Below are 18,556 nucleotides of genomic sequence, written 5' to 3' on the forward strand. Positions count from 1 at the left end.
TTGTCGAGTTATACGCGATTTAAAATTTGGAAAATGCGAAAATGACCATTTTTAAGGCTTAATAACTCGATTAAAAATTATTACTATAAAAGTCAAAAGGTGATCAAATCAAAGACTAAATTCCTTCCTTCAAGATCCTGAAGAAATTTTTGTCATTATTTTATTACAAAGCTGTTATTTTTAATTATTAACGATTAGCGCTATAGTCCAGGCTGTATCGTCGCGCCCATAGGCGAAATTACTTAAAAAGTAATCTTTTAAACTTACTTAGAAACTAAAATTACTTAAAAAGTAAGCAAAAAACTTACTTAAAAAGAGGTCCTTTTAACAAATCCACAGGGTTCCAGGCGGTACCTTGGTCGAAAAATTGTTTAAACAATTTTTTTAAACAAATTCACAAAACTAATTTTTTCACTTCGAACAATTTTGTTTAGATAAAGTGGGTCATTCTGAGCAAAAAAGTTCCGAGCAAAGTGGTCTCAAAAAAGGTGGGTCAAAATTGATTATTGTCGAGTTATACGCGTTTTAAAATTTGAAAAATGCGAAAATTGCAGTTTTCAAGTTTAATAACTTGATTAAAAATTATTATTATATAGCGCTAATTGTTAATAATTAAAAATAACAGCTTTGTAATAAAATAATGACAAAAATTTCTTCAGGATCTTGAAAGAGGGGTTTTAAACTTTGATTTGGTCACTTTCTGACTTGCATAATAATAATTTTTTATCGAGTTATTACCAACGGTAGATCCAGCAACCTTGCAAGGTGGAAGCAATGAAATCAAAAATTTCACGTCACTGGCATACGCAGGACTCTTTTTCGGGATGGGCTGTTATTTCCTTTTTCTTCATGTACCATGTCCTTTCAGAATGTTGGTTACCATCATAGCTATCTTAGTTTTATTCACTGCTACCCTAAAGCAACCACGAAGTGCATCTTCGTCCTGGACTGCGTTTGTCTGCTATTTTCACTTGTACAATATTTTGTAGCAACCTATATTTGGACCCAGTATAGTTCTTATTATCTTTCAATTATTTATCCTTAATTTCTCTTTTTCTTTTTGTCTTATTATTGTTTTATAGATATTTATTTTTGTTTGTTTGGTCAATATTTTACTCTTTAGTAGTTTTCTATTTGTTTGGTATACTCGGTTTGTCGCAGTTATTCTTTCTTCGATCTTCGTTTTTCTTTCCCCTTTGTTGTTTATTATAACGCCCAGGTATTTAAGTTTTTGTACTTCTTCTAATTTTTTATTTCCTCTCCTTATATCTCTGTTTTCCAAGCAACCAACAGGCGGTGCCGTGGTCGACAAATTGTTTAAACAATTTTTTTTTTGAAACAAACTCACAGAAAAAAATATTGTTTCGTTTCCAACCAATTTTTTTAGATAATTTTGGTTATTCTGAGCAAAAAAGGTCTCATGTCACTTTTCTCTAAAATCGGCTGTTGTCGAGTTATACGTGATTTTTTAAAAAAATGCAAAAATGGCCATTTTTAAGGCTTAATAAATCGATTAAAAATCATATCTTGAAAGTCAGAAAATAATCAAATCAAAGTTTAAAATCCCTCCATCAAGATCCTGAAGACATTTTTGTCATTATTTTATTACAAAGCTGTTATTTTTAATTATTAACATTTATCGCTATAGTCCAAGCTGTATCGTCGCCCCCGTTAGGTAAAATATTCCGATTCGTTTTTTTTTGCACAAACTTACCCAAAAAGAGGCCCTTATAACAAATCCACAGGGTGCCGGGAGGTGCCGCGGTCGTAAAATTGTTTAAACAATCTTTTTAACCCGCCGTTACACGCGTCTCCTATTGTGACGTGGTTGCACGCGTATGAGCGTCGCCCTCACCTACATAAGTTCGACTTATTTCGAGGAAGAATGAATGTCAACATGTGTAAATATAAAATGGGTTGTACTCACATATTATAGAAAGTCTCGTAAACCAATTTTTTTTTATTAATTTAACAAAACAAAAGTAAAAATAATATACATAGATCAAAAGCAAGTTTTCTCAATTTTCAATTTCAGCAAGCCACTGAAGAAATTAACGTTCTTTACGCGAATTCATTTTACTAAAAATACAAATTAAAATTAACAACTGTTCTGAAGCTATTTCTTTGTGGTATTTATGTAATTAACTATTAATCTTTTGTATTTTGATAACGACGTCCGAGGTGGAATTCGAAACGTCAATAAAATCAATTTTTCAAGTTAAATTGTGGCTTATTTCCCAATTAGAATAGGTAAATTTAAAAATGGGTTCTTAACCAGTGGCGTAGAATTTTCCTCTGGGGGGAGGGGGGTTAGCTTGGGCACCGAAAGTTTTTTGTATTATTTGTGAAAGACAAGTTACATTTTCCTACTTTTATATATATTTCTATATGCTCTGGGTGGGATTTTAACCCCCAAACCCCCCGCTCGGTGTGCCACTGTTCCTAACCTAATCCAAACCATAATACTTTAATTCATCATACATTATTTCCTGTTACTCCGTAAAGGAGCATAGGGCATCCACGAAGCTTGTCCATTGGACTCTGTCTCTGCCCATAGCTGCTACCTCTCCCCAGCTCTTTCTCATACCTTTGTAGTCAGCTTCAATTGTTCTTCTCCAGGTCGTTGCGGGTCGTCCTTGCTTTCTTCGTCCTGCTACTGTCCAGTTTAGAGCTTTCTTTGTTATATCTGAGTTGTCTTTCCTCAGGGTGTGTCCCAGCCAATTCTATCTTTTTTTGCAATTAAAAGGAAAAGATAATATTTTAATTAAACCTACCTAAATATTAAATAAAAACCTAAACGTTTCTTTGAGATAACAGAAACGTGATTTCACCGTGATTGCACGCGCAGTGAGGAATTCCCTCACTTGAAGAGGGATGTCTCTCCTTTCAACTATCACACAGCACACTGACCGCCTGAAATATTCTATATCTTTTTCATACCCTCTCATGAACCATGCTAAAGGCATTCCTGGGTGCTTAAGGTTATCGTATTAGTTTATACAATTTCATTGGTTATAAACAAATATGGTGAGGGATTCCCTCATAGCGCGTGTAATGGCGGGTTAAACAAATTCAAAAAATCTTTTTTTACTTCATACACATTTTTTAGAATATATGGATCATTCTGAGCAAAAAAGGTCTCTTGTGATTTTTCTCTAAAATTGATTGTTGTCGAGTTATACGCAACTTAAAATTTGAAAAATGCGAAAATGGCCATTTTTAAGGCGTACTAACCAGGAGCGGATCCAAGGGGGGTCAATGGAGTCAATTTCCCCCTCCTTGAGACCTCGCCTGGTGTCTACTGACACTTTTTTAAGAGAGAGATCATTTAGATTGAAAATAAATAGTGAGTTTTGTGTCCTGTTGATAACTTCTTCTTCTTCTTCTTTTTCTTCTTCTTCTTCTTCTTCTTCTTCTTCTCCTTCTTCCTCTTCTTCTTCTTCTTCTTCTTCTTCTTCTTCGTGCGACTGTTTGTCTCCCTCTTTTTCTGTTTTAGTTGTTGTTGACTGTACATTATCTTTCCACCTTTTCGGCGGCCTCCCAACGGATGTTCTGCTATACGGCTTGTTGTTTTTACAGATGTTCGCTAATCTATCTGGTTCCATTCGGTTTACATGTTCGTTCCAGTTTTTCTTTCTTGTTTTGATCCACCTGTTAATATTTTAAATTTTGCATCGTTCTCGTATACTTCTGTTGCTTTGTCTGTCTCTTAATGATATGCCCGCTATTGATCGTAATACTTTCATTTCGATACTGTTGATTTGTTGTTTCGTCTTTCTTGTATCAGAATTTGTCTCCGCTGCTGCATATGTTAGGATAGATCTTACTGTTGTCTTGTATACTTTTATTTGGCTTTCCGTGGTCCGATATTTGTTTCTCCATATGGTCTCTCGGAGGCAACCACTTACTCTTGCCGCTTTTGTTGCTTGTGTTGTGGTCTCTGTTCTTATATTCCTGTCGCTAGTGATCTCTACTCCTAGGTAATTGAATTTCATTACTTGCTCTACAATTTTGCCGTCTATTTCTAACTTGCATCGACGCTGCTCTTTACTTATCACTATACATTTAGTTTTTTTTACTGATATTCTCATATTAAGTTTATTTACTGTGATATTGAAAGTGTGGAGCTGCCTTTGAAGGTCATCCTCGTTATCAGCAATTAGTACTACATCATCGGCATAGTATAGTATCGTGATTTTATGCGTTCCCATGTGGTATCCATGTCGTTTTCTTACTTCGAGGATTATTTTATTCATCACCATATTGAATAACAATGTGCTGAGCGAGTCTCCTTGGCAGATTCAGATTCTTCCTTTTAGTTCTATGCGATCTGTTTCTCCTATTGACATTAAAACTCTGATCTTGTTGTTCTTGTTAATTTCATTAATTAGCCTTATTATCTGGTGGTTTATTTGTTCAGCTTGTAATAAATTTAAGATGTCATTTCGCCTCACCCTGTCAAAAGCGTTTTTTAAATCTACAAAGTACATGTATGCTGGTTTTCGATATTCAATAGACTTTTCTACTATTTGCCTGATAATAAAAATTGCATCTATTGTGCTGCGGTTCTTCCGGAAGCCTTGTTCATCTGCCATGTTCGCTTTTTTCTCGATTTTATCTTTTATGACTGCCGTCAACAATTTTAGGAGCCATTAGACAAATAATTTTAGGAGCCATTTGAGTAGTGTTCCTCCTCCATATTTAAGCAGTTCATTATTTATCTTATCAGGACCAGGTGCTTTTCTATTTTTTAATTTTTTTATTCGTTCTTGTAGCTCTTCTTCTGATATTAGTACTCTATCGTGGGTTTCATTAATGTTTCTTTCTCTGTTCTCTTCTTCTCCTTCTCCATATAATTTCGTGAAAAGCTCAGCCCATTGTTTCTCCGTAATGTTATCTATCCGTACAAATTCATTAATTTCTGTTTTTTGTCTCCTTATCATCATCCACACCGACCTCTGGGATCCATAGAAGTCGTATTCCATATCTTTGGTAAATTTCTCCCAGTGTTCTTTTTTGATGTTATTTATTTCTTAGTTTACTCTATTCCTGATTCTCACGTAGTCCTCTCGTGCCTCCAGTGGCTTCACTCTTTTTTATATAACTTAAGCTTGCTTCTTTTGATTTGCTAGTGCTTTCACCCTTTCGTTTTGCCATGGAGTTTTGTATTCCCGTTTATTTCTGTTGACTTTTCCTTTACCTAAAGCTTCTTCTGCTGCTTGTAGGATACTTTTTCTAATAATTGTTGATAACTTAATAACTGAAACATAAAACAGAAATCCTTGGAATCGAAAATTATTAAAATTCTATGGAACATAATAATGAAAATTTCCCACAATAAATCTGTTTATTACCATATAATTTCAAAGACGAGATAACAATAGTAATTTATTTTTTCTTTGTGGCAAATTAATGAGTCAGTTTCGTCTCAAAAAATTTCATTCCCATTTGAGGCTATTTTAAGATCTGAAGTACAAACAGTAAATTCGAAATGAAATAATTTTTTTTTGTGAATTTGTTTTAAAAAAATTGTTTAAACAATTTTTCGACCACAGCACCGCCTGGCACCCTGTGGATTTGTTATAAGGACCTCGTTTTGAGTCAGTTTGTTCAAAAAAATCGAATCGGAATAATTTCGCTAACGGGTGCGACGGTACAGCCCCGTCTATTAAACGTTGCCTATAAAATATTATCGTCAATAATACAAAAAACATTAACGGATGAAACAAAAAATATCATAGAAACAATGCGATTTCATAAAAAGCAGTTCAACAACGGATGCAATATACACCATTAAAAAAAGGAGAAAGCACACGAACACCAACATCAAACAGAAATATTATTTATAGACTTTGAACCAGCCTTTTACTGAATAAAGAGAAAGGAACTGATGAAAGCCCTAAAATATCAAGAAGTAAGTAAAAAACTAAGAAACCTAATAAAAATGACAATGAATAAATTTTGGACAGTATTCTAACACAAAAAGGGGAAACAGAAGAATTCGAAATAAATAAAGGGGTGAGACAAGATCACTTACTATCAGCAACACTGTTTAACCTGCCAGTAGATTTTGCAAAAAATCCACAAGGGAAACCTAAGAGCATCAGGTTACCAACTAATCGCCTATGCAGATGATATAGCGATACTAGCAAACACAAGAAAAATCATGAAAAAATTATTAATGGACTTTGAAGAAGAGGGGAAGAAGATGGGACTAAAAATTAATGAAAGAAAACAAAACTAATGAAACTTGGAAAGGCAGAACAAAACGGAGATATAAGGAGAGGAAATAAAAAATTCGAAAAAGTACAAAAACTGAAATACCTGGGCGTAATAATAAACAACAAAAAGTGGAAAAAAAAACGGAGATCGAAGAAAGAAAACTGCGACACACCGAGTATACCAAACAAATAGAAAACTACTAAAGAGTAAAATATTGACCAAACAAACAAAAATAAATATTTATAAAACCATAGTAAGACAAAAAGAAAAAGAGAAGTTAAGGATAAATGAATGAAAGATAATAATAACTATATTGGGTCCAGCGAGAATCGAAGAACAAGAGTATAGAAGGTGACCGAATAGAGAAATTTTAGAAGAATTAAATAGAGATGATAAAGTAAACAAAATAAAAGTACAAAGAATCAAATGACTTGGTCATATATGGAGACAAGGACAAGAATCAGTATCAAAAGCTATGCTATTATGGAAACAAGGAGGAAAAAGGAGACGTGGTCGACCCAAATCGAAATGGTTAACTGAAGTAGATGAGGACCTAAGCAGGACAGGAATTACAAAATGGGAAGAGAAGACAATATACCGGAAGAAATGGAGACATATTATTAAACAAATACAATGATGATGAAGAATGATCCACCCCGTAAAATAGATCTATCAAGGGAAAAACCCCACATGGGGTGTTAAGCCATACAGGTACTATACTACACTATGCATTATTTGGAATCAGAAAAGTGATTGAAAGTAGAAAAGACTCTGGCTTATTATTACACTCTTACAACTTCCAAGTATACTTATATTAACTTTTTCATTTGTGGTAATTTCTGGTGTTTCCAGTTCTAGCGTCATTCGTACTTCCTCTTCATAATATAGCTTTTTTAGATAAGCAATTCACATAACAACTGTATAGTTGCACAATATAAAGAGCAAATAACTTAACGAAAATTAATAAACAGCTGTCACCGTGAGTAATGTTCATTTATTTGATTATAATATGGTGATTTGAATTTTACCGATGGCTTCATTTGGTTGTGCGACTATCCAAAATAGGACGAAAAGAGACTGATAATTGCTTCAAATCCAAGAGATTAAGCAGATGTGTGTATAATTTTTAACCCCGGTGGTCATGGTACAAGTGTGCAATTGTTGACTACTACGGAGTTAGTGGAATAATTTCTTCGACGGGAGGATTTATATGGCTGAACTATTTGAAAGAGTGTTTAACTCGGAACATGGAATATGGTGTGATTCTTATTTATTGTGTATGATGGGAAAGTGATAAATATGGCTCAAATTATCGATGTCAGCTCTTCTATTTAGGGCAGATTAATATTTGAGAATATGGCACATTTCAAGGAAGGACCTTTTTCGATAATGTTGTTGGTTGGCTAGTATTTTGACGTTTGTTAAGCCGAGCTGACCTTTAGTAGAAATGGGGTGTTGTGCAAAGGCACAAGAGGGTTTGAAAATCCTAATTTCGCTTTTATGAAAGGTTAAATAACCTTAAAAAAAGTGGCTGGTCATGCCAATGTAGCACCAGATGCACTCTGTAAAGGATATTTAATAGACAACATTAGAATCAATTATTTATAACTCCTTCACTGCCTGGGGTAATTTCAGGGTGGATCGAGTAGCGATTACAGCCGGTCCCAAGCCCGGATAAAATATGGAGGGTGATTGGCAAGGTTAGCAACCTACCAATCGTAAAACGAATACTGCTCAAAGAAACAATGTGAAGCTTCTGAACCGGATTGATAATATGACGGCAAGAATCCGTCGGCAAGAAATAAGGACACGAGAAAAACTCCAAAACCCAGATGAGAATAACCACTTTGAACATAAGATCGCTTAACACTAGAGATCAAGAAATAACCCAAGAGCTAAAAGAGAAAAAAATAGATATGTGCGCTCTACAGGAGACCAAAAAGAAAGGAAAAAGCCAATCAAAATTAGGCGAATATATACTAATCTGCAGTGGAGTAGCAAAAGAAAACAGGGCCAAAGAGGGTGTAGCCTTACTAATACACCAAAAATACCAAAATAACATCAAAGAGTGTCAATATGTATCAGAAAGGATTGTCGTTGCAAAAATTAGAATGGAGAAGGAAGAACTGAACATCACCGGAGTATACGGCCCAGAAAATAGTAAGCCCCAAACAACAAGGGAAATATTCTATGATCAATTGCAACAAGTAGTAGATCAAGTTAGAGGAAAGTTGATAATACTGGGGGATTTTAACGCTCGAATAGGCAACCAAGTAATACCTGGAGTTAAACAAAAACATAATGAGAATGTCAAAAATGAAAAGGGAGAACTGATGATAAACTTCTGCACGAATAACGAACTTCGAAAAAACAACACTTTTTTTTGACTACAAAGACCAACACAAATATACATTCAATAATACCCGTGGACAAAGATCTATGATAGATTATGTTGTAACTAACAGAGATATACATCCATCAAATATAAATGACGTAACGTGCCTCAACTCAGCAGATGTAGGTAGTGACAACAGCATAGTATTATGTAAAATTAGAATCACCATGAAATGCTTAACACCTAAGAAAGTGGCACCAACACAAACAAAAATCGAAGTCGAAGGACTAAGTACCGAATCCACGGAGTACTTATATGGAAAAATAATATCAGAGAAGATTGCTGATAATGAAATACTAGGAAACTATAACATCGAGGAAATCTGGGAAAAACTCAAAAGTAATATAATTAACGCAGAATCACTTGGAGAGAGGAAAGTAATGAATACCAATATATCATAAAACGAATACCAATATATCCATGGTTTCGAGAGAAAGTGAAGATAAAATGTGAAGAAAAGAAGAAAGCCTTTTTACAATACAGAACACAACAAACATAACAGGCATACAACCACTATAAAAGAATTAGAAACGAAAAAACACTTTAGTCAGACAAATAAAAAGAGAACACAACGGAACACAAACAGAAATATGGAGAATGATCAAACGACAAAGAAAAGAGATGAACGAACTAATAAAAACGAAACACATTCAGAAGGAAACTTGGAAACTATTATGGAAACTATTTTCGATCTCTGTTTGCTAAAGATAACGATAACAAACCACCAACACCTGAAGTGACAACAAACGAAGAAATAAATATTGAAGAAGCAGGGGTAACGGAAGCATTAAGGAAATTAAAGAATAGAAAATCACCAGGAGAGGAGAGAATATCGAATGAACTCCTAAAGTATGGAGGACAAAGGACAAGACCTGACCAATCAATTATTAAAACTAATCCAAAAAATAATAGAACAAAACAGAATACCACAAGGATGGAGATCAAGCATCCTAATACCTCACTTCAAAAAGGGACAAATAACCGGAAAAATAACGACCAAAGTGATAACAAACAAACTGAATAAAATTATAACATTCGCAGAAGAACAACAAGGTTTTAGGTCGGGAAGACCATGCACCGACGCTACATTTATAATGAGGCAGATTCAAGAAAAATCGTTAGAATACAACAAACCGGCATACTTATGTTTCGTGGACTTTAAGAAGGCATTTGACAGGGTCAAATTAAAGGACGTTATCCATTTATTGTACGCAAGAGAGGTACCTCTATAAATAATTAAAACGATCTAAAATATCTACCAGAACAACACAATAAAAGTAAAAGTTGATGAAGAACTAACTGGCCCAATTGAAGCTGGCAATGGGATAAGACAGGGAGATTCCCTGAGTCCTCTGTTGTTCAACCTGATCACGGACGAAATAATAAAAAAAGTAAGAACAAAGAAGGATACCAAATGGGAGAAAAACAACTTAAAATAATCTGCTATGCAGACGACGCCGACGCAATACTAATCTCTAAAAGTGAAGATGATTTACAAGGTATGCTGCACAAATTTAATATAACCGCTAGAAAATATAACCTTAACATCTTAATTTCCCTGAAAAAGACTAAATGAATGGTTATAACAGCAGATCTAATAAGTTGTAAATTAGAGCTGGAGGGTCCAATAATAGAAAAAGTCATGGAGTTTAAATATCTAGGCATCACACTATGCAGCTACGGAAAGCTCCAAACAGAAGTGGAAGATCAGGTGAATAAAGCAAACAGAGCCGCAGGTTGCCTGAATGAAAAAATATGGAGAAATAAAAACATCGAAAAAGAAGTGTAAGGCAAAATTTCCAAAACAGTTATCACAGCAATAATGACATACGCGGCAGAAACACGACCTGATACAGAAAAGAAAAAAAGAATGCTAGAAACAACAGAGATGAAAACATTGAGAAAAATCTATGGTAAGACGCTGTGGGATAGAGCTAGAAGTGCAGATATATAAAGGAGATGCAAGGTGGACAACATTAATAACTGGGTGAAAAGCAGAAGAGTAGAATGGAACGACCACATAAGCCGAATGACAACAAATAGAGTAGTAAGGACGGCGAGAGACGGTTCCCCAATAAGAAGACGATCAGTGTGAAGACCACGAAAAATATGGAATGACAACTTACTGGAGGCACATTGAAAAACAAACAGAGTAATGTCTATATAAAAAGAAGAAGAAGTTAATTCCTTCAATTATATAATGAAATGGGGGCATTAAGCCAGGATATCTCGCAAAGACCCGGTGTGATCTGGTTGCGGTTTTTGACAATTTCAGTGATAAACAATAAATTTAAAATTTTTATTGGTTTATCCTTCAGTAATAAGTTTTTTGGTCTTCTGCCATATTTATCAGGAGAACTAAATGTCTGAACTGAGAAACGTCAACTGTTATGTTATGCATTATACGCCTCAAGTTAGACCTCATGTTCTGATTGTATCCTTTTTGGGATGTCTTTTTATTCCTGTCCATTCATCGCAATGTTAAATAATGAGGTTGATAGTGAGTTTCCTTACTCCAATTGCTACTTCTATATTTTGCCTTTGAACACTTTGAAGGTATATAAAAGAAGTACTAATCTATATGTCTATATGGCAGTAGTAAAAAGAACATACTGGATGTTGTAAGTTAATACTAATTAGAGGTTCACGTTCTCGAATCTACTTGATACTCTAAATTTTGAATACGATTATTATTAAAATATGAAAATTAATAGTACGTTCTTTAACGGTAAAATATTGCAAAACCTCTAAATTTTAAAGAACCGATTGGATTGACATGAAATTTGGCACACACGTAGCTAACAAGTCAAAGAAAAAAGTGATATCGTGCCGATATGTGCTTTTGCCCCGGGGGTGGTTTTCACCCCCACTTGAGGGGTGAAAAAATATTCGTCCAAAGTAAGTCCGGAAATGGATAAACTGACTAATTTTAAGTAATTTTTGTTCCATAGAGTCTTTTCACTAAGTCAATACTTTTCGAGTTATATGCCAGTGAATATGTTCATTTTTTCAACAAAATAATCACGCTTTTAGACAGTGTTTCGCAAATAACTCAAATAGTAAGTATTTTGTCGAAAAAACATTCTTAGTAAAAATATAGCCTGTAAAAAATTTAAAAAATTGGTTTATATATCACGTCTGTATACCTAGTATAGCTAATTAAAAATAGGTTCATATTCGTCAAATTCCAAATGGAATAATTTAACGTGAAATAACCAAAAATGAAGCACATTTCGGGGAAAAGTTATTACTACTTATTTAAAGTGTTTAAAAAAGCTTCATTTTTGTTTTATAAAAAACATTTCTAGCATCAAAAGTAAACAAGTTACGCTCAAAATAAAGTTAGTCCATTCTTTTTGGTAAAAAAATCGGGAAAATCACCCCCTAATTAGTATCTCAAATGAACTTAATCGTTACGACTTCACAAGTTTCTTGACTCGTGTATGTATTGTTTATATGATCTGTAAGTTTCATCGGTTCAAAGTCCTTATTTTTGAAAGGGCTGTAGTTAAAAGGGGTTGAACGAGTCACTGATCACGAATGTTTAGAAACACCAAATCTTAATCAATTTTTGTCTAACAGAAAAACAAAAAATACATGACATTCAGAAAAGCAATGCTGACTTTTTTTGTTTTTCGAGATTTTTGGTATCTCTAACAATTTTTAAGTTATTTTGAAAAAAAGTATATTTTTCAAAATTAAAATTTTTAAAAATTTTACTTTAAAACCAAACTTTTTCAAAATAAGCACTTTGAATCGATGAAACTTACAGATCATATAAACATAACATAAGTAAAATAATTTGTGGAACGGTAACGATTAATTTCATTTAAGTTGCTGATTAGGGGGTGGTATTCCCGATTTTTTTTTGCCAAAACAAAAGGGACCAACTTTATTTTGAGCGTAACTTGCTTAAATTAATTGCTAGAAACTTTTTATACAAACAGAAATAAAGCTTTTTGTAAACACTTTAAAAAAGTTATAATGGATTTTCCCCAAAAAGTGCTTAATTTTTTGGATATTTCACTTCGAAATATAATTTGGAATATTTGAAATTTGGTGAATATGAATCTATTTTTCATTGGCTAAACTCTGGTTCTACGAGGTCCAGAGACCTAACGCATACACCATTTTTTTTACTTCTTTACATGCTATATTTTTGCTAAGAAAGTTTTTTTCGACAAAATACTTACTTTTTGAGTTATTTGCGAAAAACCGTCTTAAAATGTAGTTATTTTGTTGAAAAATGAACATATTCACTCGCAAATAACTCGAAAAGTGTTGACTTGGCGAAAAAGCTCTATAGAACAAAAGTTACCTAAAATTAGTCAGTTTATCCATTTCCGGACTTATTTTGGACATATATTTTTTCACCCCCAAGAGGGGGTGAAAGTCACTCCCAGGGCAAAAGCACACATCGGCACAATATCACTTTTTTTCTTTGACATGTAAGCTATGCGTATGCCAAATTTCCTGTCAATCCAAGCGGTTCTTTAAAATTTAGAGCAAAAACCGTGAAAGAATGAAAATTTATTAAGTCAATAATAAACTTACTGAATTTTTGTAAATGCTTCTTTGGTCCTATTCCTGATAACATCAATAATTGGGGACTATTAATAGTCCCAGCGCTTACAATTACTTCTTTTTTAGCTCTTGCTGAGTATAATACACCATTTCGTAAATATTCAACCCCAGTTGCTATTTTATTTTGGATAATAATCTTTGTAGCCAAAGCTTCTGTTAATACTTTTAGGTTTTTTCGGTGTAAAAACGGTTTTATAAACGCAGTCCCACTATCCTGTCTCCTGCCTTTTCTAGTATTTATTTGCATAGTCATTACGCCATTTTGATCTACGCCATTTAAATCTCTGTTTTTATAGCCCATTTGCTCATTTGCTTCTAAAAATATCTAGAAAAATAATCAGGTAAATACAATCTATATTTTAAAGAAAAAAGTGCGTTGAAAATTATATTTAAAATAAAAGAAAACATATCATTTAAAGTAAACAAAAATTGAAAAGAAATGCCCCCTTTATAATAGTTGGACTCTATATCATAAGTAGACTTAGGCAAATATGCAAATTGCATATTTTGCATATAATGCATAATAAATGCAAAAATGTCAAATTTTGCATATTTTTATAAAAGTGAGCACTTTATAAAGTTCATATAATTTGAAAATTTGGTGTTTTAACTATATATTTTTATATTCAAACTTACAGATAGCATGAAAATGCCAATATTTCATTTTGTTTTATAATCACTTGGTATTCAAATTCTTGCTATAGTAACTAATAAAAGACAGCGGCTTATAGTTTTGTCACGTTTTGTCCTGGAATTAAGGGTTTGTGTTTGACAGTTTATGTTTCTAGGTAAAAATTTTTATTTTGACGGTCAGTTTCACTTGGTTTCACTTTTGTTGTAAAATTGGAGGCGTAACCAACGTGTATTTCTAATTGTGAATAATTATTGTGATTTGAAAATATCGAAAATAAGCAATGATTCAACTTGGATAAAACCTTACAAAGAGCTATCTATGGATATGGATAAAGTTTATTGCTCATGTTGTGGCAAAACCGGTAAGTACATACGTATTATTTTTTATTTTATTTTAAAATTTTACACGGTGGTACAAAGATTTTAAAATTGGAGATTATGTTTAAGAAAAGTACCGACACAAGGCTAGTTCGCAATAAATCGATGTATTTTTCTTTTTTAAGCATTTTTTAAACTCCTTGCGATAAAAAATAGGATACCTATTTAAAATTCAAATCATTCAGTAGTCTACTGAAAGGTCGCTAACATTTTTTTCTAACAATAGCATAGTTTGCTTTAATTTTGCTAAACACAAAAACATATCATATATTGGACTTAATTAATTAAGTGCTTTTAATTTATGCTCACAGTATTTTTTCTTTAAATGTAAACAGAGAAGACCAAGAGCCTCTTGTAATTATTTGGGAGTTCTTCCTTCTTGCACAGTCATTTATTGACATTTTTAAGATTACTACACCGATTTTTATTTGATTTAATTTAAATATTTTAATTGTTATGCAAAAACGGTTCATTTTTAGTTTATTTCTACAATCTTAGATTTTAAAAATGGGTACAACTATAGCATATTTATATTCTTTTTTAGATTTCATCTGAAACAAAATTTCAAATAGACCAGCATGTCAGAACCACGAAACATTTAGCTAAATGTAAAAGTAAAAACCACATCCGGTGAAAAATATCAACCTTCAGTGTCCAAGTGCTTTCAGTCAAGTTCCAAAAAACAAACCGAACAAAAAACTTTTAACGAAGACTTGTGTCGTGCATTAGTATCTTCTAATATACCGCTTTCAAAATAATCTAGTGAAAGCTTTAGTTCTTTTTTAAAAAAATATTGCAAACAAAACATTCCCAGTGAACGAACTCTAAAGAGAAATAATGTCAATTTGTTATACTCCTCAGTTATCCACAACATAAAAGCCGAAATAGGTAATAATTACTTTGACATATGTGTGGACGAGACCACTGACTCGTCAGGAAGATACATTGTGCACTTATTGATTGGTGTACTTAGCGCTGAAACCTTTCCAAAATCGTATTTAATTTTCTGCAAGTGGAAAAAACCAACGCTCTAACAATATCACGGTTTCTACAAGAAGCATTAGCAAAGTTTTTTCTTCCTGCTGCTGTGCCTAATAATAAACTATTGCTTATTTTATCTGATGCCGCACCATATATGGTGAAAGCAGGACAATATTTAAAAATATTTTATCCAAATTTAATACATGTCACTTGTTTAGCGCATGGAATAAACAGAGTTGCGGAGGAAGTAAAAAATTTCCCTAGTTAACAGTTTAATAGCGAGCGTCAAAAAGGCATTCCTGAAATCACCTGTAAGAATACAATGTTATAGATATAATATGCTTCCTGCTGTTCCACTGCCACCGCAACCCATTTTAACACGTTGGCGAACATGGTTGGAAGCAGCTAATTTCTATGCTGATCATTTTGTTGATTTAAAAAAAAATAATTAACCTTTTAACGGATGATAATTGCCAATCTTTATTGGAAGCTAGGCAAGCCTTCCAAAATAATATCCTCCAAGAGCAATTGTCATTCATAAAATCAAATTATAGTTTTGTCCAGAAAACTATAACTCAATTAGAATCCTTCAAATTATCATTGTTAGAGAGTACAGTTTTAATAAAAGAATTTGAGTCATTGTGTCAAAACGTTAAAGGTCCTATTGGAAAGGAAATTTTTCAAAAATTTAAAGTAACCATGGAAAAAAATAGTGGTTACCAGGTTCTTTCTGAAGTGGTTCAAGTACTAGCTGAGACATTTTCCGAACTACTTAATTCAGAACCATATATTATAGTAAATTTGAAAAATGCCCCAGTTACATCAGTTGATGTCGAAAGAAGTTTTTCTATTTACAAATATATGTATTCAGATAGAAGCCATAAGTTTTTATTAGAAAATTTTGAACATCATTTGATAATCTATTGTTAACACAATTCAAAATAATATTTGTATGTTAAAATAATTGTATATGTTATGTTTTTATAATATTGTATGTATTTTTATAAATAAAAAAATATTGTAAATATTTTTTATTACATGCATATTTTCTAGATAAATATACAAATTTTGCATAAAATACTGCATATTTTTGCATAAAATACTGCATATTAATGCGCATATTTCATACTTTTTTATTTGCATATTTGCCTAAGTCTATGAGTGTATTGTCTATATGAGTCTATAAGTCTATGAGTATTTGCCTATATCTTATGATTCATAAGCATCGTCTATAAATCAGAAGTATAAATTCATCCAATATACTTTACACATTATGATCTTACTACTTTTTTAAAGTAAAGCGAATCGTTCTGAAACTGTTTTCATTCGATTCGAGAGAGCTTCAGGAAAATTCTTGAACACTCGGCATGAGGGACAAATGGAAATTGCATTGTTGTAGGCGAAAAATTCATTTTTCAAAGTGAATCTCAACACTGTTTAAAAAATAAAAATTCACCAACTCGGAAAATAATCATGGAAGTGAGTTCAATTTTCATACTTAATGGTTTGTGAGGTCGTTGAACAGGAATATTGGATCGGCGAAGCTGTAAGAGGTACCTGGTGCCCGATATCCCGGTATGCACGTCGTCTCCCGGAGTTTTATGGAAATGCATTATGAAAACCGTTGAAACTTGTTATCCCAAGGTTTTGGAGGTCGCTGAACACTAACATGACTTCAGCGATGCTGTATGAGGTACAGGGCAGCGTTTAGGTCAATTGACGCCCTAGGCAATTCTCTAGTAGCCGCCCTTCAAACATATACCTACCATTTTTGCGAAAAAAATTGCAGAAATTTTTATTTAAATAAGAATACACTAAAAATGGATTTAAACTACGATGCTTATATACCTATAACAGAAAAATCGTCACTCCAGTTCGATCACATCGGGAAATTCTTTTCAAAAAAAGACTTAAAAAAATTTTTTTTTCTTAACAAAATCGACAAATTGTTAACACGTTCTTGTGTCATACTTGATGGAATATTACTTTTAATTCTTGACATTTTGGAAAACGACCTTTCAGCGGACACGTTGGCAACTGGGATGCACAAATAAATGTACAAAGCAATGTCAAATTTAGGGAAAATATCTTTCAATCCACTTGGTACAGTAACTGAAGATTTTCACTTCCGATTTCTTTGAACCTCCATCGATTTTCATGAAAATTGGTGAGTAGCTAGAGGATAGCTTAAGGAACAAAGGTGACATGGTGCCAACTTGCGCTTTTACCTTGGTGGTGGATGCCACCCCTTCTCAAGGGTGAAAATTATTATTTTTTAAATAATACCACAAATTGATATAGGGACATTTTCTAAGCAAAATTTGTTCGTTATTAATATAAATCAATACCTTTTGAGTTTAAGATTTTGAGATTAAAGATCAAATATTTTATTTTTTCGTAAAAAAATGCATGTTTTAAAGCTTTTTTTCACGTATAACTCAAAAGTTATAAGCTTATACAAAAAAGTTATTCTTACCAAAATTAAAGATAATAAAAATCTGAATACATTCCTCGCTTAAAGAACTAAACAAATGTTAATTCAAAGTGAGTTATGGGTAATTGAATGTGCATTTTTTTTTTGACGAGTACGCAAATCTAAATAGTTTAAATAGTCTAAAGTTTAAATAACGGGAAAACGATGCATTTTATAAAATATACCTGTAAAATTTAATGATTTCAACAATTTTGACCGGTTAAGAATTCATATTTTTGAAAAAAAGATATTATTAAAAAAAATCAGAATTTAAAAATTTATCAAATTTTTCATTTTCTTTTGATAATAACTTTAAAAAATACTCAATATACGTAGAAAGTGATATATGTATAACCAAATTTTAATTTTTTCTATATCAAATACTTAACCTTTTTACTATTTCTGAAGGGTAAAAAATAACCGAGATAGAAACGTTTAAAGCTTAATTTTTGCTGCAAGAACTATGTAACCAGGCCATCAACCTTTTATTGGTAAAAAAGTAAGGGGATTAAAAGATTAAATTCAACGAGGTTTAATAGCGATTAAAATTACCTTTTAAATGGTTTTTAGGCAAACCTGATATCGTAAAAATTAACGGAGTTATTAAAAAAAAAAACAATAACCTTTTTGGAGAAATTTTTAATAGATAGATTTTGAAAAATATTTGGTGCATAAATTTTAATGCTATCAACTTGTTCGAGGGCTCATTTTATAGATATTTCTAAGTAATTTGATAAATGTTTAATAAGGTTATGTTATAAAATGTATCATTTTCCCGTTATTTAAGCTTGAAGAGGTACGTAGATTTGTGTACTCGCCGAAAAAAATATACATTCAATTACCTATTACTTATAAATCACTTTTAGTTAACATTTAATTAAAAGGTGTTT

General features: G+C 32.5%; 1 protein-coding gene across 1 annotated transcript in view; it reads right to left on the reverse strand.

The window, feature by feature from the left end:
* Positions 1-18,556, reverse strand: part of LOC126884311 (glucose dehydrogenase [FAD, quinone]-like) — a 71,078-nt gene that overhangs the window by 4,789 nt on the left and 47,733 nt on the right. Inside the window, exon 4 of the mRNA XM_050650249.1 lies at positions 13,172-13,526. Within this exon, the coding sequence (XP_050506206.1) occupies positions 13,172-13,526 (355 nt within the window). The remainder of the gene's footprint in view (positions 1-13,171; positions 13,527-18,556) is intronic.

Source organism: Diabrotica virgifera, chromosome 5 (genome assembly GCF_917563875.1).
Source record: "Diabrotica virgifera virgifera chromosome 5, PGI_DIABVI_V3a".
In the NCBI taxonomy this organism is placed as follows: Eukaryota; Metazoa; Arthropoda; class Insecta; order Coleoptera; family Chrysomelidae; genus Diabrotica; species Diabrotica virgifera.